This window comes from Oreochromis niloticus, linkage group LG9 (genome assembly GCF_001858045.2).
Source record: "Oreochromis niloticus isolate F11D_XX linkage group LG9, O_niloticus_UMD_NMBU, whole genome shotgun sequence".
NCBI classification, from domain to species: domain Eukaryota; kingdom Metazoa; phylum Chordata; class Actinopteri; order Cichliformes; family Cichlidae; genus Oreochromis; species Oreochromis niloticus.
In genome coordinates this window covers 16,294,893-16,318,593 of record NC_031974.2, presented here as the reverse complement: position 1 = coordinate 16,318,593, position 23,701 = coordinate 16,294,893, and the positions used below count along the sequence as shown (strand labels likewise).

The window sequence follows — 23,701 nt, the reverse complement described above, 5'->3', positions numbered from 1 at the left end:
ACAAAAAAGAAGCCCAGTACAGCAAATATGATACAACTTACAACTCATATATGCAAATTATTATTTAATTAATTTAAAAAAAAAAAAGTTGGAGGGTTTAATAAATTCTTCAGTTTCAAAAGTTTAAATTAATTTCTGACAATTATTTCATGGTTCACATTTTAAAGGGTTGAGCTTTGCTCTAGTTTTGAGTTAAATGTTAATAGACCGATCTTTTCTTTAAAAAACATAGTGCTCAAATATCCTCATAATTTTTGTGCAACTTCAAACAATATTTTTTATAATTATCCCATTTATTTGAGAGAAAAGAATCCACATAGGTTTTATTTGCTATGAAGCATCCATACATCCATCCATACATCCATCACGAGGGCAGCAGCCTAAGCAGAGAAGCCCAGACCTCCCACTCATCCAGGGGAACACTGTGGTGTCTCCAGGCTACCCACGAGATGTATCTTGGGTCTATCCCAGGGCCTCTTCCCAGTAGAACATGCTTGGATCACCTCAGCTGGCTCCTTTTAAAGTGTAGGAGTATCAGCTCTACTCTGAGTCACTCCTGAATTACTGAGCTCCCCATCCTATCTCTAAGGGAGACAGTCTCATTCTTCTTATTGCAAATTAGTTGAACATAAAAGCAATCTGTAAGCAGCTGTTTAGTGCCATTTAGAATGTGGACACACACTGGACTGGCAGGCATAATAACAGAAGAAACTGCTGCTGAGTGATTCTCCAAATTGAATTCAACAAAAAGACAATCCAAAAGAAAAAAATTACACCAGCGGGAAATGCAAGCTCTGGAAACAGCAGGGAGTGATAAACAGAAAGACAGCACACATACTGACCACCCCCGATTCATTTCCAGAAATGCCCATCCTTGATTCCTCTCCTCGCGTCTTACTCCATCTCACAATGATGCGAGCAGATGAGGCGAGGGAGAGACACGAGGAGAGAGAAGGCGAGACAGCAGGCATTTAACAAAATGAGACATCCTCGCCTGTGAGCCTCGTTTTAAAGCGATGCCAATTAAATGTGATGCAACTGCAAATATTCCTGAATTTCATGATTTCTGATGCAACAGTGCTCGTGACATGGTTTATATTTAGGATCGCAGCGTGGCTTAATGTGAAGGGATGCCATACGCTTTTTAAAGTTACAAACAGAAGCAATGCAGGGCAGAAAGTTGGATCATCTTAAAGTAAAATCACTTCAGCAAAGGATTCACCTGTGCATCCTCATTTATTGGTCCTCCAGCATGCCTCATCTCTCCTTTGTCCTCCTTCAATATGACCTACTGAGACTGATTTTCAGGACACAGGCAGGAGAACAAAGGACAAAGGAGACGAGGAGACATAAGCAGTGAATTGAGAAAAGCTGCAGAACTCTGGAAACAGCGAGTAGTGACAGACTGATGCAGACAGTGGGAGAGATAAGACTGACAGGGCTGACTGGACACAGGTGGAAAAAATTAGGGTGGGGCAACAAATCAGAAAAGTGGGAAACAAGACAAACACGGTAAGAAAAAACAAGTGAGACATGCAACGTATTTAATATTTTCAGAGTCTGAAATACTTAGAAATGCAGCCAAGAGAAAACATGAACTAAAATTCTTAACAAAACCTGACAGCTTTACCTCTAAATGCTGTATTAATCCAAATCCTTCTCAGTTTTAATCCTTTTCGACTGAGCTTATTGCTTATTTCTTTTCAAAGAGAGATACTAAAAACTCGATACAGCAGCAAATCAGCCTTTAAAAGACTTCATTTCAGTAGCCGGCCAGAAGCCAATTACAAATTAGACAATTTTTCAAATGTTTCCAATACTCCTAATAAGAGGAATGAAGCTGAGTTCATTTGAGTGATAAGGTCTGAGATGATATTGATTAAAAAATCCAAACTACTCAACAGTTGGATCCAGTCTTCCATAACATAGCTAATGCACTCGTCTCTCCACACAGTTAAGCTCATCTTTATTAATAACTGTGGTAGCAACTGTAACTCTTTACTAGCTCCTGACTATCAAACTGCGTCTTGCCAGTGAATACTGCTTTCTCATCCAAATGTACTAATGTCGTGTTTTACTGGTCCTTCTTATAGGGAGGAGGGTGTCCTCTCCTCCTGCCTGCCCACCCTCGTGGTTCGTCTGCGATGATGGGGAGTGTGTCGAGGAGAGCAAAGTGTGCGACTTCACCCCGCATTGTTCCTCTGGAGAGGATGAAGCCAGCTGCCGTAAGGATCTTATTTCTGAGTTCACACATGAAAACAAACCAAATCGCACTGGTATGCTCGACTGAGCGACAGGCAGCATGAATTCCTGTTATTATATTATATTATTACCTTTAGTTGAATATATGATTTATATATTTTTTGTAATCATCTGATACCACATTCACATTTTAAGCTTCACAGTTGTATCGAACGAGTTTGTGTTGTTTTTACATGATATACTTCTTATTAAATGAAAACAAACCCACAAAATTATCATCTGAAAATTATAAATATTTCAGTTCAAACAGTACTGTGCAAATTTCTTTATTCACCACTCATTTCTTTATATTTTGCTTCCAAGAAACCAGACTTTCTCTTGAGCAACAGCTCTTCAGGCTTTCCGAAGGTCTCAGAGCTTTTCTCACTCTCATTCGTTTGTAGTCAAGTTCTTATACTTGAACAAATTCTGGGGAGTTTTAAAAAACTTGTTAAGCCACTTAACACAGACCTATGAACCACTCACCTAACTCATAGGAGGAACCAGTATTGTGTCTGCACATAACTTAGCAAAGAACCTGTTTTAAATTGCTTCTTTGGTCACTTTGCTATTAGCAGTCCGTTAAAAAAAATCCAAAGATAACACAGTTTCAAAGGCATAAAAAAGGATTTTTGCAACTTAAGGTGTTTTCCAACAAACTATTTGCTGAAAAATCTGTGCAGCGTGTCCTAAAAAATTTGAGGAAACTGGACAAGTGAAGGACAAAAGAAGAAGCCGATCCAGCAACTGTTCACGGAAGCTTCATCAGAAATAGTTTTAGTGGAAGGTTGGCTGTGAAGATGCAACTCTTAAGGTAGCGAAATTAGGAGAAAACACTGGAGTATGTCAAATTACACAAGGCTTATTTTAAAGCTTGAACATTTTCGGTTCAAATCATCACAGTGAGTGTCAACAACAGGGTGGAGAATCTGCCATGGTGTGGGACCGCATTTATACCAGTAGTTTCTGGTCTTGTCTAAAATGGTGGATTTATGAAAGAAGAAAACTACACTCAGATTTGGATACAACATGCAGTAGCACACGGAAAGCATTTGATCGACAACAGTTGAAATTTTCATTGTGACAATGATCCCTGATACACTGGCAGTGCAGTCAAAGCATACCTGGACAGAAAACACACAATAGCACACTATTAATCATGGATTGGCCTCCCCAGACTGCAACATTATTAAAGCAGTGTGAGATCATCTTGACAGAGAAGAGAATAAAATTTCTATTTCCCATTTTTCTAGCAAAAATATAAAGAAAAGAGTGACTCAAAACTTTTTCACAAAGCTAACACAGTGACTTGTTGTATTATCTCCCAGATAATACAACAATCTTCTATAATGGTACCAACAGCAGACCTACAGTAAAAACTGGATGCCAGAGGCAATACAAGAAAACAGACGGAGAAAACAGATTGGAAATGGTTTAAAACGTGGCTCATAAGAAATACAAAGAGAACCTGGCAACTGAGTGGGGAAACAGCAGGGATATATGGGAAGACTTATTGGTGGCAGGTGGTTCACAAAACAGGTGGAGGAAAAAAAAGGAGGAGAAGTAAAACTGAAATTCATCAGAACTTCTCGTTTTAAACTGTGGCCTCCAGTTTTCTTATTGTAAGTTTAATCTTTGGGAAATCATGTTGTTTAATGCAGAAGCTTTTTTTTTTTTAAGTTAAATCCATTCAAATGATTAATCTAGGTATTAAAAATCTTACTCTGCAGTAAAACTTGGGATTAAGTTTGTATTATTGACCTTTTACTCATAATTTGACAAAGCATGCTCATTTCAAGGCCCAGTAGAGTCTCTAGAACACTAAAGTCTGATAAATCTCCTGGGAAACATCATGGGATGCGGCTGAAAATCAGCTGTTAATGTTAATTTCACATCCAAGTCTTACCTTTATGTAACTTTGTCCTTTATCTCAACATTTTTAGCCTCTGAGTGTGACTTTAAGAGTGATTCTTGTGGCTGGTACGAGCTTACCCTCGGCGATGGCTTTGACTGGGTTAGGGGCTCGTCGATGGAGGTACCTCCAGACTACTATGGTCGCCCACCACCACTGGACCACTCCACGAACAGCACTGAAGGTAAGAGAAACACACCACAAATCTGCTGTAGCAATGCCACCATGTGAGACATGAAGCCAGTGAGAAGGAGAATGGAAATGTGGTAAGCCGATAACGTGATTTCACTGGATTCTAGCCAGAAAAAAAGATAATATTATCCACTGATTAAATTGAGGTTTTGTGGAAGAAAATTCTCGCGCTGTCTTTTGTGAGATAAGCACTTCATGGAGAAACGCTTCCTCAGCCGTCTGAATAATAGAAAGGAAATTGACATATGCTTGTACCCATTATGCATATTAACATAATTTACAGAAATAAACAAGACACTGCAGAGGTCTATTCTAGGTTTATGTAGCACAACATGCAACTGTATTTTTATGCATCATCACATCTTCTTCCCTGAAGAGAATTAAGTCTATAGGGATGGATTTTAAAAGCAGTCTTCTTGAAGTCGGACTCCACGCAGGCACCATCTGTTGTTGTTCTCACGTAGGCTGTGTGAAGATGCTGTGAAAAAACTGCTCTGTAAGGTGGCTGTGCAGACTCTAAACTAAAGCTTTGTGAAATAATGACACACATCCTGGTGGGAGCATCTGTTTGAGGATGTAGATGACTGTGACCGCTCAAAGACTTATCTCGGGTGTGACAATGCGCAGGTATGTGGTGTGTTCAAAGAGTGATTATTTGGCAGTGGGACACCTTATATGAGCCAAGAAAACATTTCAACTTCATCACACCACCGCCTCAAGCTGTACAGCATCAGACAGAATGGTTTCACCAGCCTATTCAAGCTGTTTGTGCCTTTCTAGACTTTTCAAACATGAGAACCACCAACGCTTTGCTCTGCAAAGATAAATACTGCATCTCTTATTCCAGTCTTCTATACTCTAAATATTTGTAATGTATTAGTAAGAAAGGAATCTGATTTATAGTAGACTATGCAAAAGATGGACACCATTACATCATCTATTAGTTATGAAAGTCCTGTTTATCAAGTCTCAAAGTGGGTGCTTTGGCCTTTATGTTTATGTTTTTCATGGTTTTACTTGGTTTCTTCCATATTGTAAAACCTAGTGCCCTCACATTTTGCTGTTTCTCATGGGAAATCGCCATAATTTGCATTACTTTCAAACTTTAATATGAATAACTAATTCATGCATCCATCCATACATACAATTTCAGCCCATCTGTACCCACAACCTGGCAAGCCATACCTAATAATCCAGTTAAATATGTGTGTTTGAAACCAATGCTATGAAGTGCTTTTTAGATTTTAATTTACTTAGAGAAGCATAGTAAATAACTTTTCTGTTATAATTTGTCATTAAAAATTAGAAATTTTTAGCTGCTATCTCATTTCCCAATGGATCACCACAGCAGATGGATCCATGTGTTTGATTTGGCACAGATTTTACACCAGAAGTCTTTCCTGACACAACCCTCCCATTGATCAGACCATTAGGAGTACAGGAGCTTGTGATCTCTTCTCTTAAATAGGTAAAGAAAGATTTGTTGAGGGAATTTTACAGAAATTTGTAGAAATGTTTAATTTTATGAAGGAAAAAATTAGAAGTCACTTGGAAACGCTTAACAGAAAATGTAAAAAATGGGATAGCTCAGATAGAGAAGGTCATCTACTAATCTGAAGGTTGGTGGTTTAATCCACCGTCTGCATGCAAAATATCCCTTTGTAGGATACTAATCCCAAGTTGAATGAGTGAGTGTGAGAGTAGAAAGAACTTGTTCATATGAATTGAATAGTTGTGAACGTTTGAATGACATAACTTGTATAAAGCTCTATATAAGAACCATTCCATTTACCAAACTAATCATTGCAACACTTCACAAAAATGACGAGGACGTTATCTGTTCAAGTACCCAAAGGTCAGCGTCACTGTTCTGCAGCACTTGTTTTTAATCACCAAGGAGAGACTGTGACCATATTTCACAGTTGGTCTGGTCCAGAGTAGGTGACACTAATCTTTGACGTCCCACTTATTAAATATCTTCAAGCTCTTAATTACAGCATGTTGTTTTAAGTAGTTGGCTGAAGCATAAACAACAGCACTGCTGTATTATTATAGCCACTATGTGGTCTGTTTTTTTGGTTGCACATCTGGTAAGAAAGAAAAGCAAGAACCTGAACTAGAGTCAAGTTAAAGACCTTTTCTATTCAGTGCCTACTTGCAGTTATCTTCCAGCTGAAAACATGGACTTCTTTCTTCTCAGCTGTATTATTATTATTATTGTGCTGTTTGCAGAACGGCATGATTTTACGATTTGTGTGAACGCCGCTGCACTGACCTGCCGTTTCTATATTTTGCTCCTGGCTGTTGGCCAGAAAGCCAACCTGTGTGATCCACAACATCTTGCTCTGTGCTGAAACTTAAAAGAAGGAGATATGTCATTTCTTTTACACTAGACATTGTATTTCACAGACATCCCAAAGGAAACACAGATAAAATAGACCGGTAAGGGAGCAAAAACAACAACAACAACGTGGGAAGATGTTTAACTAAAAGAACTTCCATAAGAGTTTCTGGTCAGTGACTCACTGACTGTCTGGTGAAGCAAGTTGTTTACAGAACTTTAAAAAAAAGTAGATGCTGAATATTATTTGAATAGTAATTGTCATTTCTCATTGCAGGTCACTTCATGTTTATATTCAAGAACAGCAGCAGTCTGTATCCAAATGCTGTTCTCCGAGGACCGCGGTTCCAACAATCGGCTGCTGCCTGCACACTGACCTTCTGGTTAGAGTCACACTACTTTAAAGCCAGCACATCACAACCACTCTTCATTTCTTTGTCAAGCCCACAAAGTAGTTTGACATGATTCATTGTCATAAAAACAGAATTGTTACATCTATAGATTCACGCTTTTCCACTTGCTGTCTCTCTGCTTTCTACTACTTGTTTGATCTCGCTCTTACCTCCACTCATCATTTTACCTGTCTCAGTTTTGCACTCTAAGCATATCTCTTCTTTCACAATCACACACAATAAGAAGTATCTGAATCTGTCCTGTTCTGACAGCTTTATGGCCCCTGAAGGTTTATGTCTAATAACAGATTATAGTTTTCCCCTGGGTGATTGGAGAAGTTCTCCAGGCAGGAAGCAGGAGCTTTATAAATGTTCATTTTTTCTTCAGCGTCCTCAGGTATTATGTCCAATGAGTATTTTCACTACAGTATGTGTATGAAGGCAAAGGTTTCAGGTATAGCACGAGGGAATGCATCCGTTCAAAATTAAAATTTTGTCTTCCATCACTGTCTTATTCCCCTCAGGCATTATAATTCAGGCATATCTGTGGGAGCTGCTGACATGTCACTTCGAATCGAAGGAGTTGAAAACCACACTGTCATATGGAGAACATTGTACGACCAAGGACCCCACTGGAATCAGGTCACCGTACAGCTGGGACGCATCACCCAGCCTTTCCAGATCTCCCTGGCTAAAATCAGCCTCGGCGTGTTCGATGGAGTCGCCGCTCTAGACGATATCACTTTCAAGAACTGCTCTCTGCCTCCGGCGGTAGCTGAGTGCCCACCCCACACACATTTCCACTGCATGCACACCAAGGCATGTGTGGAGCATCTGCAGCTCTGTGACCTTGTGGATGACTGTGGGGATGGATCAGATGAGGCAGGATGTTGTGAGTGTCTTTGATGTTTGTTCTGGATCAAAAGTCATAGTGTTGCATCAGTGTCTACAGGGCATTCCCCTGTCGTAGCTTGTTGAGATGAAGCTACTTTATTTAATTTCACATGCAACAGACTTGCAATAGTCCTGGTTTATAAATGCAGAAATAATAAACAAGTTTAATCTGAGGCATTCAGCTCATAAAAATATCTGCTTCTCCTTCCAACAGGACTATATTCTTTGGTGGAGGACGTGTTCAGATATTTTACATAAAGCTGCTCATCTCTAATTTCACACATTAAAATCTGTTTGCAGGTCCTTGGTAGCGTTACTGCAGATATGAAAAAAGTTTTTAAAAGTTGCATAAAGCATTTTGAAGCTCCTTATTTCTGCTTAACGCTACATTAGCTGCTGCTGCTGTGTTAAAGCGGTAGATCTGAAATGGCTCTATCTGTGGCGAAGTTAAATTGTGGGTAAAATGTAGCCATACATTCTCAAGTTCTGCTTGTAGACTGTATATGAAATTATTTATTATTTTCATGTGTGGCCAGTAGACTCTGCTGCACTGATTCTGGCACTTTGTGTGTTTATCAATGTCAGTCTGGAAAATTTAAGTTTTCTTCAGGGTTGATAAATACAATTAAATAGACAAAGACAACTTTTGTAGTTTTGCCCCTGTGCACTACTAGAGTGGATTTTAAATCAAGCAATCAAGATGTTGATTGCTTTTTATTGCTTTATATTGTTGTAGTTTTGTCTGTAGTGAATTTCTCTCTGTCATGTCTCACAGCTCCAGAGCTGCAGTGTGACTTTGAACATGGGCTGTGTAACTGGAAACAGGAACAGACTGGAGAAGATGTTTTTGACTGGACCATCTACCAAGGCCCGACTCCATCCTTTAAGACAGGCCCTATGAAGGACCACACATTGGGCACCGTCTATGGCCACTACCTCTACATTGAGGCGTCTGCCCCTCAGGAGTTCAAAGACACGGCGGTGTTGCTCAGTCCAGTCTTAAAACCCACCCAGCACAATGGCACGTCGTACAACCACTGTGCTTTCCGCTTCCATTACCACATGTTTGGAAAACATGTGTTCTACCTGGCGGTGTACTTGAGGACCACTGCTACAGGCCGTGGCCAGATTCTGTGGTTGAAATATGGAAATCAAGGAGACCTCTGGCACAGGGAGACTCTTTACCTCAGCAGTGCTCAGCCTTTCCAGGTTAGCTAATGGTAGCATTTACATAGACATCATTATAAAGCAGTGTGGCATTTTCAGTGAGGTATTTATTGTTTTATGTGGGATTTTTTTTGGATGTTTTAACCTTTAAGCATCATTTTAAGAGCATAATTGGTAAAACATGTGATGAGCTCTATTTAATCTGTGACTGTTGTTTTAAAAAACTGACTTTCAGATAGTACACTCAATACATGGCAAAATGAAAATACAGAAATAAGAAGAAAATATCTCAAAGCTCTGCTTACACAGTGGTTAAGATATAACTCTTAGGTAAACCCTGTGATATTACAGTCTTGACATCCCACTGTGAGTCATTTGCTTTTGGCTCCTTTGTGTAATCAAAGTAGATATGCACACATAAACTCTAGGTAAACACAGTTCCCTTTGCAGACGACGCTGAGACATTAGTGAAGCAAAGCGTCTGCATGGAGTGCACTCCACCATTGCGTGATGAAGATCCATTTAATAGCTTCACTGCTCAACATCGATCCCTCAAGATGGATGTTCTGTTGTCATTACTCATGAGTGAGTATAACTTGACAGGCAGTTAAAGACTTTTGCTCTGCTATGGTATTGAAAACAGGAACGCTGTGTGTCAAGTTAATTGACTGCAGAAAGGGTAAAAGTGGGGGAAAAACAGACACTGATGAATTAAATTCAAATTCAGAGTGATCCATTTGCTCCCAGTGCAGGCAAAGTGCCATGAAATGACAAACTCTAATAACCGGGCATCTGAATAGTCAGTTGTGCCAAATTCATCCTTTTACATTTCCATTAAGAGTTAATGTGGTCAATGTAAGAACAAAAAGACATGCATTGTTGCATTTCCTGCTTAAATCATCCCAGTGTGATAATATGAAAACTTAAACTATTAAGGTGCCTTATTCTGCACGTATGTAGTACCTTATAAAGGCAAAATTATCTGTAAAAACATTTCCATACTTATCACATTCAAGCTGTTTTCTTTTTAAAACCTGATAAGAATCTTTGTATTCGAGTATTTCTAAATGATACTTCCCTTTTTTGCCGTCACAAGCACTCAAGTGACTGATTCAATTCAATTCAATTCAATTCAATTTTATTTATATAGCGCCAAATCACAACAAAAGTCGCCTCAAGGCGCTTTATATTGTACAGTAGATAGCACAATAATAAATACAGAGAAAAACCCAACAATCATATGACCCCCTATGAGCAAGCACTTTGGCGACAGTGGGAAGGAAAAACTCCCTTTTAACAGGAAGAAACCTCCAACAGAACCAGGCTCAGGGAGGGGCGGCCATCTGCTGCGACCGGTTGGGGTGAAAGAAGGAAAACAGGATGAAAGACATGCTGTGGAAGAGAAACAGAGATTAATAACAGATATGATTCGATGCAGAGAGGTCTATTAGCACATAGTGAGTGAGAAAGGTGACTGGAAGGGAAAAACTCAATGCATCATGGGAATCCCCGGCAGCCTACGTCTATTGCAGCATAACTAAGGGAGGATTCAGGGTCACCTGGTCCAGCCCTAACTATATGCTTTAGCAAAAAGGAAAGTTTTAAGCCTAATCTTGAAAGTAGAGATAGTGTCTGTCTCCCGAATCCAAACTGGAAGTTGGTTCCACAGAAGAGGGGCCTGAAAACTGAAGGCTCTGGCGCAACATCTCTGAGAAAATTGTTTAAAAAAGGGGAAACACACATATAACCTGGATAACTGAATGCTTTCTATAAGAAAATTTTAAGTCAATAATTAAATGAAGAAATATGTGTCTAATTTATTGGCATTTCAGCAGTTTTAGATAAAGGAGGCTTTTGCCAAGTATTGATAATTGTTCATTTGCATTATTGAGCCACTAATATATTGAATCAAGCCGTCCATTCTAGGTGCCAACATGTTACATTAGCAGAAGGTGAACTAGCTCCCCTGTGACAATCAAGCCTTAAGCTACATCTCAAACTTTCTGTTTTTCAGGGACTGTAGGGAATATATAATCTTTTTTTTTTGCTTTGAACTTAATTAGCTAAATGTGTATTCCCTGACCAGTTGGTTAGTGGTTGCAGGGGGTTGCTGTATTGCAACACAAACCTCCATGTAAACTTGCTTTGGTTGCTAGCAGATTGCTGCTGCCACTCAAAAATTTAACAATTAGTGCCTTACTGTTGTCTGAGGAGCTTAGAAAGAAAAGCGTCCGGACTTCTTTAAGTTTCTTGAAGACGTTTCAACCTGTCATCCAAGAAGCTTCAGTTCTAAGAGCAATTGGTGGAGAGTCCCAGATTTTTAAGCCATATTGGGAATGTCCCTAAAAGGGTCGTGGAGCAACTATTGATCCTCTGCCTAATCACACGAGCCAAGGTTGTGGGTAACGATCAGCCAAGGTTTCAGGTGAGCCCATTGTGAGACCTTGCCCCAACCTATCGTGTGACTAACCCTAAGTCGCACAAAAGGCTTGTAGGATTAGGCAGAGGATCAATCGTGAGGTGGTTTCCGGTGCACCACCATGTACCTCATTGTGACCAGTTTCACATTGTCAGCTAGTCCCAAGGCCTGTGTGCCTGAGGCCTTACTGAACAAACGCACAAAGCTAATGTTAGCGAATTTTCATCATGTTGCTCAGACTGAAGGTGATATGATTAAGCATTAAAAAAAAAAGCTTTTTTTAATGTTTCTTCTGATGTTTCTTCTGTAAAACTTTGAGTGTGTGTAATCTGTCTGTGTGCAATCTTCTCTCTAACAGAGAATTTTTACTTACACCATCATATAGCTATCTAAATTGGGCTAACTTCAGTAGATATTAGCAAGGTAACGGAGATTGTTATGACTGAACCAAAAGGTTATATGAAAATTTTCGAAATAACCTGAAGTGTCCCAGCAGATGTACTTAATTACAAAATCCTGACTTCGCTTTTAATTGGTTCCCAAATTAACACACCAGCAGCTACAGCTATTACTGTTAAAAGCTTTGGACGGACTTTATACGCTAACTCGTCGACTGAATATGCCGTGTGTTTATTTCCCAGATTTTGATTCAAGGTACAGTTGGAGATGATTTTACTGGAGACATTGCTATTGATGACCTTTCCTTCCTCAACTGTGAGCCTTATGAAGGTAAACGATTACAACACAAAACTGTACAGTGAAATTCTGTTTCCAGTGTTAGTTATTTTCTGCTGTCTCTTGCTCTAGGAGAGCTCCCCACACTGAATAATACAACTCCAGCAGTGACGACTCCAGCCCCCACAGTTCAGCCCAACATGTGCCATAATGGAGAGTTTCCTTGTGGGACATATGGGGAGTGCGTTCCCTTCAGTCAAGTGTGCGACTTTAGATATGATTGCTCTGATGGATCAGACGAAATAAGTTGCGGTAAAACATTTAAAAGGCTTTAACTATTGCATTATCAGTCTTCTTAAATGTTTTTGTGACATTTTTTTTTTTATATTCCCTCTTTTCCAGTGAAGGAAAGCTGTGATTTTGAAGGAGGTGACACTTGTGGGTGGAAGATTGTCAAACCCTCTTTCATACTAAATCACTCGTTTCGCTGGTCATGTGACCAAGGGGAGAGCAATCATCATGGAGAGGAGTACCACCGTCCTACTAATGACCACACCCTGTAAGCACCTACCTACGAGTTGTTGTTTTTTTCAGTATTATTGTTCATTTTGAAACCTTTATAATACCTTTCAGCACTGATACTTCCTACCAAAACGTGCAAGCTGCCCATACCATGTGCACTTAGGCACCTCCATACCATCAGAGATGCTGGCTTTTGAACTGAACGCTGACAGCATGTTGGAAGGGCTTTCTTCTCCACAGCGTCCGGGATTACCAACAAGATTGTTTCATTTGTATATAGAATACTTTCCCACTGTGAAACAGTCAATTTCAAATGATTCTTGGCCCACAGGACACGACGGCGCTTCTGGAGCATGTTTAAATATGGCTCTTTTTTTTTTTTTTTGCAGCTTTAGTTCGCATCTTAACCATCAGTGGTTTCTGGAAGTGTTCCTGGGCCCATTTAGTAATGTCAGTGACACAATCATGCCGATGAGTGTTGCAGTGTTGTCTGAGGGATGGAACACCACGGGCATCCAATAAAGGTCTTCAGCCTTGTCCCTTACACACAGAGGCATTTCCAGTTTCTCTGAATCTTTTGATGATTTTATGCACTGTAGACGATGACAGTTGCAAAGCCTCTGCAATTTGACGCTGAGGAACACCTTCTTACGCACTCTTTCACAGATCTCTGCCCATCTTTACTTCTGAGAGACTCTCTAAGACATCCCTTTTATAGCTAATCATGTTATAGACCTGACACCAATTAAATTAATTAATTGCTAGATGTTCTCCCAACTGGTGTTTTTGAACTTTCTTACTTCTTCAGCAATTTATTCCCTCTGTGAAAATGTAACAATTTACAAAAAATTCAGACAGCAGCCAGTAGTACCCCTCAGCCTCCTGGTAGATACAGCTATTGTATCAAATCCTACATGACTTCGTTCTCAAGTTATCGCATTCACCAGATTCTCGTCCTCGAGATTTTTAGTAGAAACCCCAACAGTATAAATTTGAAAGTCCTACATCGCCTCTTTCTTGCATTCGTATTTGTATTGCATCTCGTATTGCATTCACAAACTTGGGTGTTCACCTTTCCTCCTTGCCTGGCAGGGCAATACCAATATCCCATCAGCCGTTTAGGCCTGAAGGGCAAAAATCATAAACGAATATTTCCCAAAAGAAATGCCAAGAAATCGCAAATGGGTTGTTTCCTTTAAGACAAATGTTTTACTGAAAAAAGCATATATTTTTACACTATACTACACTAAATTAAAATACAGTTGTCAGTTCCAATGCAGAGCCCTTTCTCAGTATATCCAAGGCACTCAGGCTAAAGACATTACTAAAGCTGATTTAACTCCTCATTTCCGTCTCAGATCCGCAGCTGAATTTGAGATCTTATTCTGTATTCCTGATATTCCTCTGATAGCAACAGCTCCAAGGGGTGGTATATGTATGCAGACAGTTCAAACGGTGGATACGGTCAGACCACTGACCTCCAGACTCCTGTCATCTCCTCCACTGGGCCGCAGTGCACCCTGGTCTTCTGGTACCACATGAGGGGCTTCACCGTGGGAACACTGCAGGTAAAGAGAGAAGACACACTCAGCTGAAGAAGACAGATCATTTCTGTGTATGGGGTCTCATCCGAATTGAGTCATGGAAATATTCATATCTATTGCTTTTCTGATGTCTGCAGGTGCTGCTGAAGCAAACAAACATCACTCATGAGGTTTGGACTGAGACTGGTAACCAAGGCAACAAATGGAGACGAGGAGAAGTGTTTTTGGGGTTATTGAGTAATGTCCAGGTCTGTTGCATAATTTTTCCCTAAGAAAACTAGTGAGATATCTAAATCAGTTTAATGCAATGAAATGGTTCATATCAACTTTTATATAAAAATAATATAAAATAGTCATTTTTAAACAATTTAGACATTTTATACAGTGGTATTTTTATAATGATATACATTAAAAGTATAAAATGACAGAACAACAGCAGCAAAAGTGAAAGGGAAGGTTTACAAGACCTGCTATGACGTGTGAATTGGAGAGAGTGATACTGACAAAACCAACGAATCTGAGCTGGAGGTGGAGTTGAAGATGCTCAGATTTTCATCAGCAGCATCAAAAGGGCAGCTCAGGTTTAGCGGTTTGGAGATAAAGTTAGCGAGGCAGGGCAGAGATGTTTGGACATGTGCAGTAGAGTAGTGGATGTACTGGACAAAGGATATAGACGATGGAGCTGCCAGGCAGGAAGAAAAGAGGAAGACCACAGGATGTAGTAAAGAAGGATATGAAAAGAGTTGGTGCCACAGAAGAGGAGGCCAGGGTGAGATGAAGGCAGATGATTTGCTGTGGCAACCCAGTGAACTGCTGAAAGAAACAAAGTAAATACAATATAAAACCTAAACCTAAACCCCAGTTTAAGTTGTACTACTATTGTACTACTTATCTTAATACGATCGGGCGATCGTGGCTCAAGAGTTGGGAGTTCGCCTTGTAATCGGAAGGTTGCCGGTTCGAGCCCCGGCTCGGACAGTCTCAGTCGTTGTGTCCTTGGGCAAGACACTTCACCCGTTGCCTACTGGTGGTGGTCAGAGGGCCCAGTGGCGCCAGTGTCCGGCAGCCTCGCCTCTGTCAGTGCGCCCCAGGGTGGCTGTGGCTACAACGTAGCTTGCCATCACCAGTGTGTGAATGGGTGAATGACTGGATATGTAAAGCGCTTTGGGGTCCTTAGGGACCATAAAGGCGCTATATAAATACAGGCCATTTACCATTTAATACTAACTTATTTTAACAAGCTCAGACTCTTTAAGACCCTGGTTGGCTGATGCAATGCCTATTAAAAAATATTCACTGGATGTTGGATGTTTCACCCTTTTATTGTTTTTAATAAGTAAAATCCTGGACAATATAATTTGGCTTTTTTTCTGACAAAAATTCATTCAAAATCATGTCAAAGTGAAAACGGAGTTTTACTAAATAATGTAAATTATTTAACTTCCATTTAATTCTTCACAGCCACTTGACCTAAGACAATCTTTAGAGAAGTGCCTGTCCTTTCAAAACAAGAGATAATCAATGTCTTCATCTGAGGGGCAAAACTGCCACACCCAGATAAAAATACAGTGCCTGGTGGCTTGATTGCACCGGAGAAGTCATCCCACTGATACACATTAACCTTTGTCAGAACAGAGAGTCAGATCAGAGCTGATGGTACAATCAGCAGCTGAAAGGCCTTTTCACACCAAACCTTCAGAGCCCTTTTTGAGACTACAAGTGCCCTTTTCCTTTCCCCTCCGAGCACTTCATCAGCTGACTGCCGCTAGACACAGAATAACAAGACTCATTAGGACAGGGGCTATCGGCTCTTCTGTTTCCGTGGCTTGCCTGATAACATTAAGCATCGACCTTGCTCTCCAAAAATAGTGAGGACTCAGAGTTGATCCCGGGTCTGTTATTCTTTTTCAGGTGGTATTCTCTGCTAAACGAGGGATCAGCTACATGGGTGACTTGGTAATAGATGACGTCAGCTTCGTGGATTGCTCCCCTCCTCTTCCTTCAGACCAGCCTTGCACACCTGAGCAGTACACCTGTGCAAATGGCCACTGCATCCCTCAGGACAACCTGTGTGACTTCATCAACCACTGCGGGGACAGCTCAGACGAAAACCCCTACATCTGCCGTGAGGCCTCTTCTAATGTTTGACTGATGACTTTAAGTGGAAGATTAATTCTCTGATAAATGAACAGCCGTGATTGATTTCTTCATTTATTGCCATCTTTCAGAGGGTTTTATTGAACGCTGCAGTTTTGAGTTTGACCTCTGTTCCTGGCGCCAGTGCCAAGAGGATGACTTTGATTGGAGGATCAAAGCCAGCAGCAGTCCAACCATTGGAACTGGGCCATCAACTGACCATACCCTGAGAAACTCCTCGGGACACTACCTCTACCTGGAAAGTTCATTTCCTCAGGAAGATGGCAGCACCACTCGTATAATAGGACCCCTACTGAGCCGCAGGAGCTCACAGTGCAAGGTCAGGTCAAGGTCAAAGGGCAGAATGTACGAGAATTATTAAAAATACAGTTAAATGAAGACACTAAAAAACACTTTACCACGGATTAAATTTTTAATTTCTGAGGTCATTAAAATTTGGCCGTTTCTATTGGTTTTGAGCTGGTAGGCTGGTTGGTAGGCAGGTGTGTCCTGGTACCAAGACCACTAACACAAATTCCATTTAACCCTAGGATGGATGGATGGATTATTTGAGCTATATAATAAAATACTGTATTTTTAATTAATATTATAAAATATACATTTTTTAACAATATATTAATAATCATCACGTCCTGTCATCTTTGGGTTTTGTGAGTCAGTGGATTCCTAATTAGATCTCTTAAGAAACATTGCTTTGTAACAACATGATTGATGTTATTCACATAATTGTCTGGGACTTGTGTGTGCATACAAAGCACTGTGCAAAACTTTTGAACTGCAGCTGATTTCTACATATTTTGCTTCCAATCAGCAAAACTTTCTTATACTTTAAATGATTTCAAGCAATAGGTTCAAACTTCCTGAAGATCTTTGGAAGTTTTTCTTTGGACATTGGCTGTTTTTCAACTTTATGCACTAATGCATAATTTATTCCCCTTTCTATTGTTGAATCTTTGAAAAATGCCAAAGATAACACCAACAAGATGATTCCCAAAGAGATAATAACTGAAAACTTGCCATCTTTTCGCATGGTGTGCAGTATGAGGAAACTGGACAGATGGAGGACAAATGAACAATTAACTGGTCTGAAAACCTATCTACAGCAGATAAATAGTATTTTTAAGTAATATCTTTAAGTAATAGGGGGAAAATATCCAACAAAGATCTGACAGAGAACCCGAGAGATGCCTTTTAGTCGATCAATCTACTGGCTGCTGAAGCTTTGCAGGTTTAAAGGTGTCAGTGGAAGGGGTCTTAAAGAAGGGAAACAGGAAGAAAAGGCTGAGGTATGCCAGATTACATGAAAACTGCACTGAAAATCAGTGAAAACAGGTCTGATGGAGTTATACATCCGGATTTGAAATTTTAGTTGAAATTGCCACCAATGTGCTTACAGTTCTTACAGTTATCTCTAAAACATAGTGGAGGCTCTATCATGATTTGGGGCTGTAGTGTTGAAGTGCACACTTCACTAAACCTCTACTTCTACCTTCAGTTTTCTTAGTAAAATATAAAGAAATAAAGGGTGGCTCGAGACCTTTCCACAGCAGTGTATAATATAATATATGCATGTTTGACTTTCAGTAGTAACTAATGTAAATTATTTTAGAGATGAGTGGCAAACATGCATTAGGAAGGACACGAACATATTTCCTAAAATTAAGAAATTCCTGTTAGCTTGCAAGTTTTAGTCTTAAGAAATGAATTTTAAATATTGACCTTCTTGTTCTTACAATTAGAGCTGAAAACGTGATGCAACTAAACAGGCAATTAGCAACTGAGTGTGTATGCTTGGTAGTATGTGTGTGTCCTCCCAGCTGTCAGCCCGATGCTCTACCGGGAAATGATTTCTTGATTGACTGCCTGGTTTGCTCTGTGTGTCGTGTCTGTCTTATCCTGCTCCTGACCTGTCAATCAATCACACGGTTAGCAAAAAGGCTTCAATTAAACTGAAGGGAGGGCTGTGCTGTGGGGGAAATGAGAAATGCTCTCTCTGGCGAAAGAGAGAGGGAGGTGTGCTGCCACAGCTCCTGAACAAGCCTCCATTTGGAGAGAAAGCCTATAAAATATACCGCTACCTCACTGATGTGTGATGGAGAAACACAGTTTCTCTCTGTGCCTTAATAAAGGCTACGACTGAAGGGAAAAGCACATCGATCCAGTGACAGACCGAGTGGATTAAAACTTAATCACCTTAGCGTGCCTCTACTTTTTGTTTCTTTCCACAGTAGACCAATATAAGAAAAAGAAAAGAAGAGAACAAGTGGAATGTGGTATCAGTGCGTCAAGCAAGTGACTTTTGAAAGATCCAAGCCTATTATTAGAAATAGTACCAGTGTAGATATAGTAGCGAATGAATTATTTGACATCTACAGTAAGGATATTAGTCAAAACCATAATTTTTCACTATCCCCCCCCCAAATTTAAAAGCTTCTAGGTTAGACATTAGAGTTACTAAACTATTGGTTTCTTTATGCTATTTAAATTAACCCCTTTTTCATTTTCCTCCTTCTCTCAGATGCGTTTCTACTTCCACATGTCTGGAGATGGCATTGGGACTCTCAGTGTGTTCAGCAAAAGCGAAGGCCATCTCCATCTCCTCCTGACCCTGACGGGAGATCAGGGCAACTACTGGCAGATGAAGGAGATCCCGCTGAGCAGCTCTAGGGACTTCCAGGTCATGTTCGAGGGCAAGGTAGGCCGAAATCCAAAGGTTGAAATCTGCCTGGATGACATTACCTTCTCTCCAGGATGCCTTCTCGCTTCCTCGGCTACATCGCCGGATAACACTCCTTCACCTCCTCCAGGTACACAGTTCATTGTTATTGGATATATGTTTCATTTGACCTTGGCTGTTTCTTTCCGTGTTATTGTACACCCTCCAATCACTCACAAAAATATGAAAAACTGTAAGCTACCATAAACTATATAGTACATATATTGCTTATAGTAAATAAACTAGAGCTTTCTATAAACCTGATCCCTCTCACAAACGTTTTACGTCATGGTCTTCTCATGTGACGTCACGTATTGCTCGAGAGTTGTCTGTCTGCCATATTGTACCTGACACAACCACCAGACGTGAGGGGAAAAACATGTATTCCCTGACTGGTTCGTGAGTGGTTTTCTAATAAGAAAAGCAAACAGTAAATGCAGAATGTTCAAAGCATTTCCTTTGGTCACCAGCAGACTGCTGCTTTTCCTCAAACTTTGAATCGAACACGTGGATTTGCCTGCAGCTACTCTATAAGCGGTAGAGCAACGGTGAAAGGTGTGACACAATCGAGATAGTTTGCCTTAAAAGTAAAAGTTATTTTTGATACTTGTTGACTGCAGCACTGAGGCACAACTTTTACTGAATCCTTGTAACTTTGCTGTTTCCCTGTTTCACCTATCAGGCGAAAAGTCTCAAAATCTGCAGTTGTAATAATGGTGGCAATCCTCTCTTGTTATAACTCAGCAAAACTGGGGTAAAAATGTTATAGCACCACAAGCTATACTGCAAATATTGCTAACATAATACGCTTATGACAAGAACTACTGTGCCATATTCATGAATACTGTAGTTTAGACTATTTCATAAGTGAAGGAAAGCATAGCGTAAAGCATAAATCTCTTTCTCAGCACGTCTTATTGCATGCCATAGCAGCTGATTCCACTTTTGAAATTTGATCCCAGTTGGTTTACTGTCATAATTTACACCAAAGTTCTAGAAAACAAGTGTCAGCACTCTCCAGCCATCTTGGTAACAGCTTCAGGCAGATATTTGGAGAGTTATTTTGAAGCCCCTGCCTAAATGAAGGCAGTAGTTTAATTTTTATGGATGTAGGAGCTGCACATGTACTATAGTAGTATACAGTGTCATCAATAAAACCTGTTGGTGTTATAGTTTAGTGAAAATTTGAACCTCCAACTTATATTACTGTCATGTCAGCATGTCTGTGGCTCATCTTACCAGACTACCAAGCAAGTGTCATATAAGTTATGTACAGAGAAAGCCCAGAAGACTATTTAATAAGCTTATCTACATCTTTACCTTCACAACAAGTTGGTATTTCTGCCAAAACACAGTTAAAACAGCTCTGCTAAAAATCCTCTGCTGTGCATGTGCCAGTGCAACAAAACAAAAGGCTCAGTTTTTGGTCTCTATTGGCTCTTTGGGCACAGAGGTTTGACATTCACCATCTTTTCCATCATGTCAAATACCTCCCCTGAAGAATGCATTAATATGGGCCTTCAAATTCCAGTGAGACATTAAATATATGTACTCTTACTAGATAAAAGTGGTGAACTCTGAGAGCTTCAGTGCAATATTAACTCAGGGGCCCGATCTCAAAGTTGCAAGTACTTAAATTCAACAAGGCGCTCTCCTTGCCAAAGAAGAGGTATTGCAATAAATGCCTGGCATGTTTGCTCTGCAGTCGAAATTAAAGGACTGCGTGTTTCTGCAAAAGACTGAATGACCAGACGAAGGCCAGAGTGTAGCAGGAAAAAGCTGTTTTTTTATTATTGCTCCTAAAAGACCCGGCTATTCTAATAATGACTTTTTAATTCCGCCGTGGCAGGGCGAATTCTGGGACTGTAGTCATTTTCTGTGAAAAGCTGTTTAACTGTTTCCCTCTAGGGCTGCTTTATATGAGGATTTTATCACAAAAGCTTAAAGATCACTGTCATTGAGGCAGAACGGAACAGCAGAGCCCCGAGTTCCCAATTAAATTATTTGGCGAATTTTCAGAAAAGATCTCACTAAGATGTCGATAACTACAGTTTTGATTACTTTCACCTTGATAGTTTGCTCATATGGGCAATCAGAGAATTAATAATGGCTCCTGGGTTATTATAACACCACCTTCATTTGGAGGTGAAAACTGGAGTTGATGAGGAATTGATTAAAATGAGTCTGAAGCTCAACCAATCCAGATTTAGAGCTCTTGAAAATAGAGGTGGCCTCTCAAACATGCTGGTTTTCTTTGGACTAACATTGTTAAATGTTGCACATTTCCTTTTTTAAGCTTTTCAGTATCTTCGGTTTTCCGTTAGATCCTCGTCTTAATTTAAATTACCTATATAAAACATTCCTTTCTTGTTTTTTTGAGCAATTCAACAGTAACATCCAGTTTAAGCTGGAGTTTTGCTGATATAAAAAAACAAGATGTTTTGAACTAAAACAAACAATCTAAGGAGAAATGCTCTGAAACGTTTGCGGGGCTGAAGCTCTGACCAAAGCGAACCCATCATAGTTTGAATTTTAGACTAGGGAGATGTTCAGCAAGTAGAAGTTCCTCTGCATCCCTTGCATTTTTTATGAGTGAACCCTTTAAAAGGCAAGAGAAAACAACAAGAGCTGATTTATCGGCATTGTCACTGTGGCTATAATTGGCCTATTAAACGTACTGCCTTTCCGATGCAGCTGATATCGAGGGAGAAGAGAAAATCTGATTGCTTATGCGCAGAAAGGGATAAAAACTGTGAAGCTCCCTGTCATTTTGAGCTGTATCCAGCTGCATGGTGATGTGCAGGATTGTCCTTACAGCTGTCTCTTTCTCTTACCTCTCTCTTCGTTTCACTGTCTGTTTGCATTCGTCTGTTTCGGTGCCTACAGTGAATAGCTGTGCTCCAATATTAATCAGACGTTATTAGAGAAGTAGTGTGGTGTCAATAAGAGTCGCTGCAGGTCTGCATGCTAATGATGCTTACCTTCAGCTTACTCCACTGCTCTGCTTGGTGATTTTTCTCATACTGTTGATACTTAGAGGAATCTTTTATATATCCATCTTGAGCATGAAGCTTATAGTTTCCTCACATTATGATGGTTAAAAAAAGTGCATGCGTTTTAGGTTTTATTTATTCAGCTTGTCTAAAAATATTTCATTTAAATTAACTTGAGAAGGTCACTCATCCTTTCAGACTGAACGTCTATATTTGCTGGAATGGGAATCTGCTTTTCATTATTTTCATAGATATTAATTACACTGGTAGACACTTGTTATTACACAGATTCGTTTCTACTTTTTTCTACTCCTGGTTCACAGCAAGTAGTCTGCCTATGAGCAAAGAAGCCCAACCCACAGGTCAAACCTTCTGTTTGTGAGTGGCAGCCAATCAGAAAAAAGCTGACTTAAAACTAAGGGAAAGGAATAAGAGATGATGAACGGAGGGACGATTGCACTGTTGGCTCACAGCGAAAAGGTCCTGGGCTTGAATCCACCATCTGGCTGGAGCCTTTCTCTGTGCCATCTGCATGATCTTCCTGTCTGGTTGGGTTGTCTCTGGGTACTCTGGCTTCCTCCAAAAGACATGCAGTTTATGGAGTTTGGTTAATTGGTGATTATAAATTGGCTATAGGTGTGAATGCAACTGTGAATGGTTGTCTGACACTCTGTGTTGGCCCTGTGACACTCTGGACAGGTTGCTACCATTCGCCCTCTGGCAGCTGGTATAGGCTCCAGTTCCCCTTGCAGCACTGAGTCATATAAGTGAAGGAAAATGCATGGAAGGAGTTACAGTTTACACTATGCAGTATATGTTAAGGGCTTAAACATAGGCCACGAGGAGCTGAAATCCAGTGCATAGGACTACTAGTTTGAAAAATACTGTACAGAGAAAATATAGAAGAAAGAAGAAGGAAGAAGCAAATAAAGTAGTGTGAAAACAGGAAAGAAAGGCATTCTAAAGAACACGGTGATATGAAGCGTTTCTTGAAGGTTAAGTCAGGGAGTATCACCGCTGCCCTGACAGTGAGGTGAGTCCACGTGGCCATTAATGAGACAAGAGGGAGAAGAATTGAAACAGAAACCTTTTCCCTTTGTGTCTCAGCAGCTGCAGGCTGCAGAGGATGTACAGTAATACTGATGAGAGCAGAGACAGCAGGAACTGTAATTATATACTGCTGTTCCCTCGGGAGCTTTTTCTTCCACAGCTTCAATCTATATAAAACCATCACATGATGGAGCAGAAAGACCGACCGCTTTTACTCTCCACTTGCACTTGTTTTATAGCTGTGCCTGAAAAATTACCCGAAACTGTAGAACAACACACATGAATAATGATAACGTGGAGTTCTTCGTATGCATCTGTAGACTGCATGTAAATGTGAGCGTGTGTGAAGGAGAGAAAGAACAAAATGCAAATCAGATTTGAGTTTTTCAGCCAATTTAATGTTTTCTCGTTCTTTCTTTGAGTCACTATCGAGCTTTTCAAAACAGGCCACAGAAATCCGCAGGCAGCTGAAAACATTTATTGCGT

The 23,701-nt window shown here is 40.1% G+C and overlaps 1 protein-coding gene across 2 annotated transcripts in view; it reads left to right on the top strand.

Moving 5' to 3' along the window:
- malrd1 (MAM and LDL receptor class A domain containing 1) overlaps positions 1 to 23,701 on the top strand; it is a 78,618-nt gene that overhangs the window by 11,830 nt on the left and 43,087 nt on the right. For both annotated transcript variants that reach the window (XR_003221780.1, XM_013276476.3), the window contains exons 6-18: positions 2,094 to 2,225; positions 4,185 to 4,337; positions 6,964 to 7,069; positions 7,603 to 7,970; positions 8,748 to 9,181; positions 12,200 to 12,287; positions 12,366 to 12,545; positions 12,636 to 12,792; positions 14,167 to 14,323; positions 14,437 to 14,547; positions 16,211 to 16,424; positions 16,528 to 16,775; positions 18,975 to 19,263. Coding sequence is in view for 1 of the 2 variants with exons in the window: in XM_013276476.3 (XP_013131930.1) it covers positions 2,094 to 2,225; positions 4,185 to 4,337; positions 6,964 to 7,069; positions 7,603 to 7,970; positions 8,748 to 9,181; positions 12,200 to 12,287; positions 12,366 to 12,545; positions 12,636 to 12,792; positions 14,167 to 14,323; positions 14,437 to 14,547; positions 16,211 to 16,424; positions 16,528 to 16,775; positions 18,975 to 19,263 (2,637 nt within the window). In the remaining variant the exon portion in view is untranslated. The remainder of the gene's footprint in view (positions 1 to 2,093; positions 2,226 to 4,184; positions 4,338 to 6,963; positions 7,070 to 7,602; positions 7,971 to 8,747; positions 9,182 to 12,199; positions 12,288 to 12,365; positions 12,546 to 12,635; positions 12,793 to 14,166; positions 14,324 to 14,436; positions 14,548 to 16,210; positions 16,425 to 16,527; positions 16,776 to 18,974; positions 19,264 to 23,701) is intronic.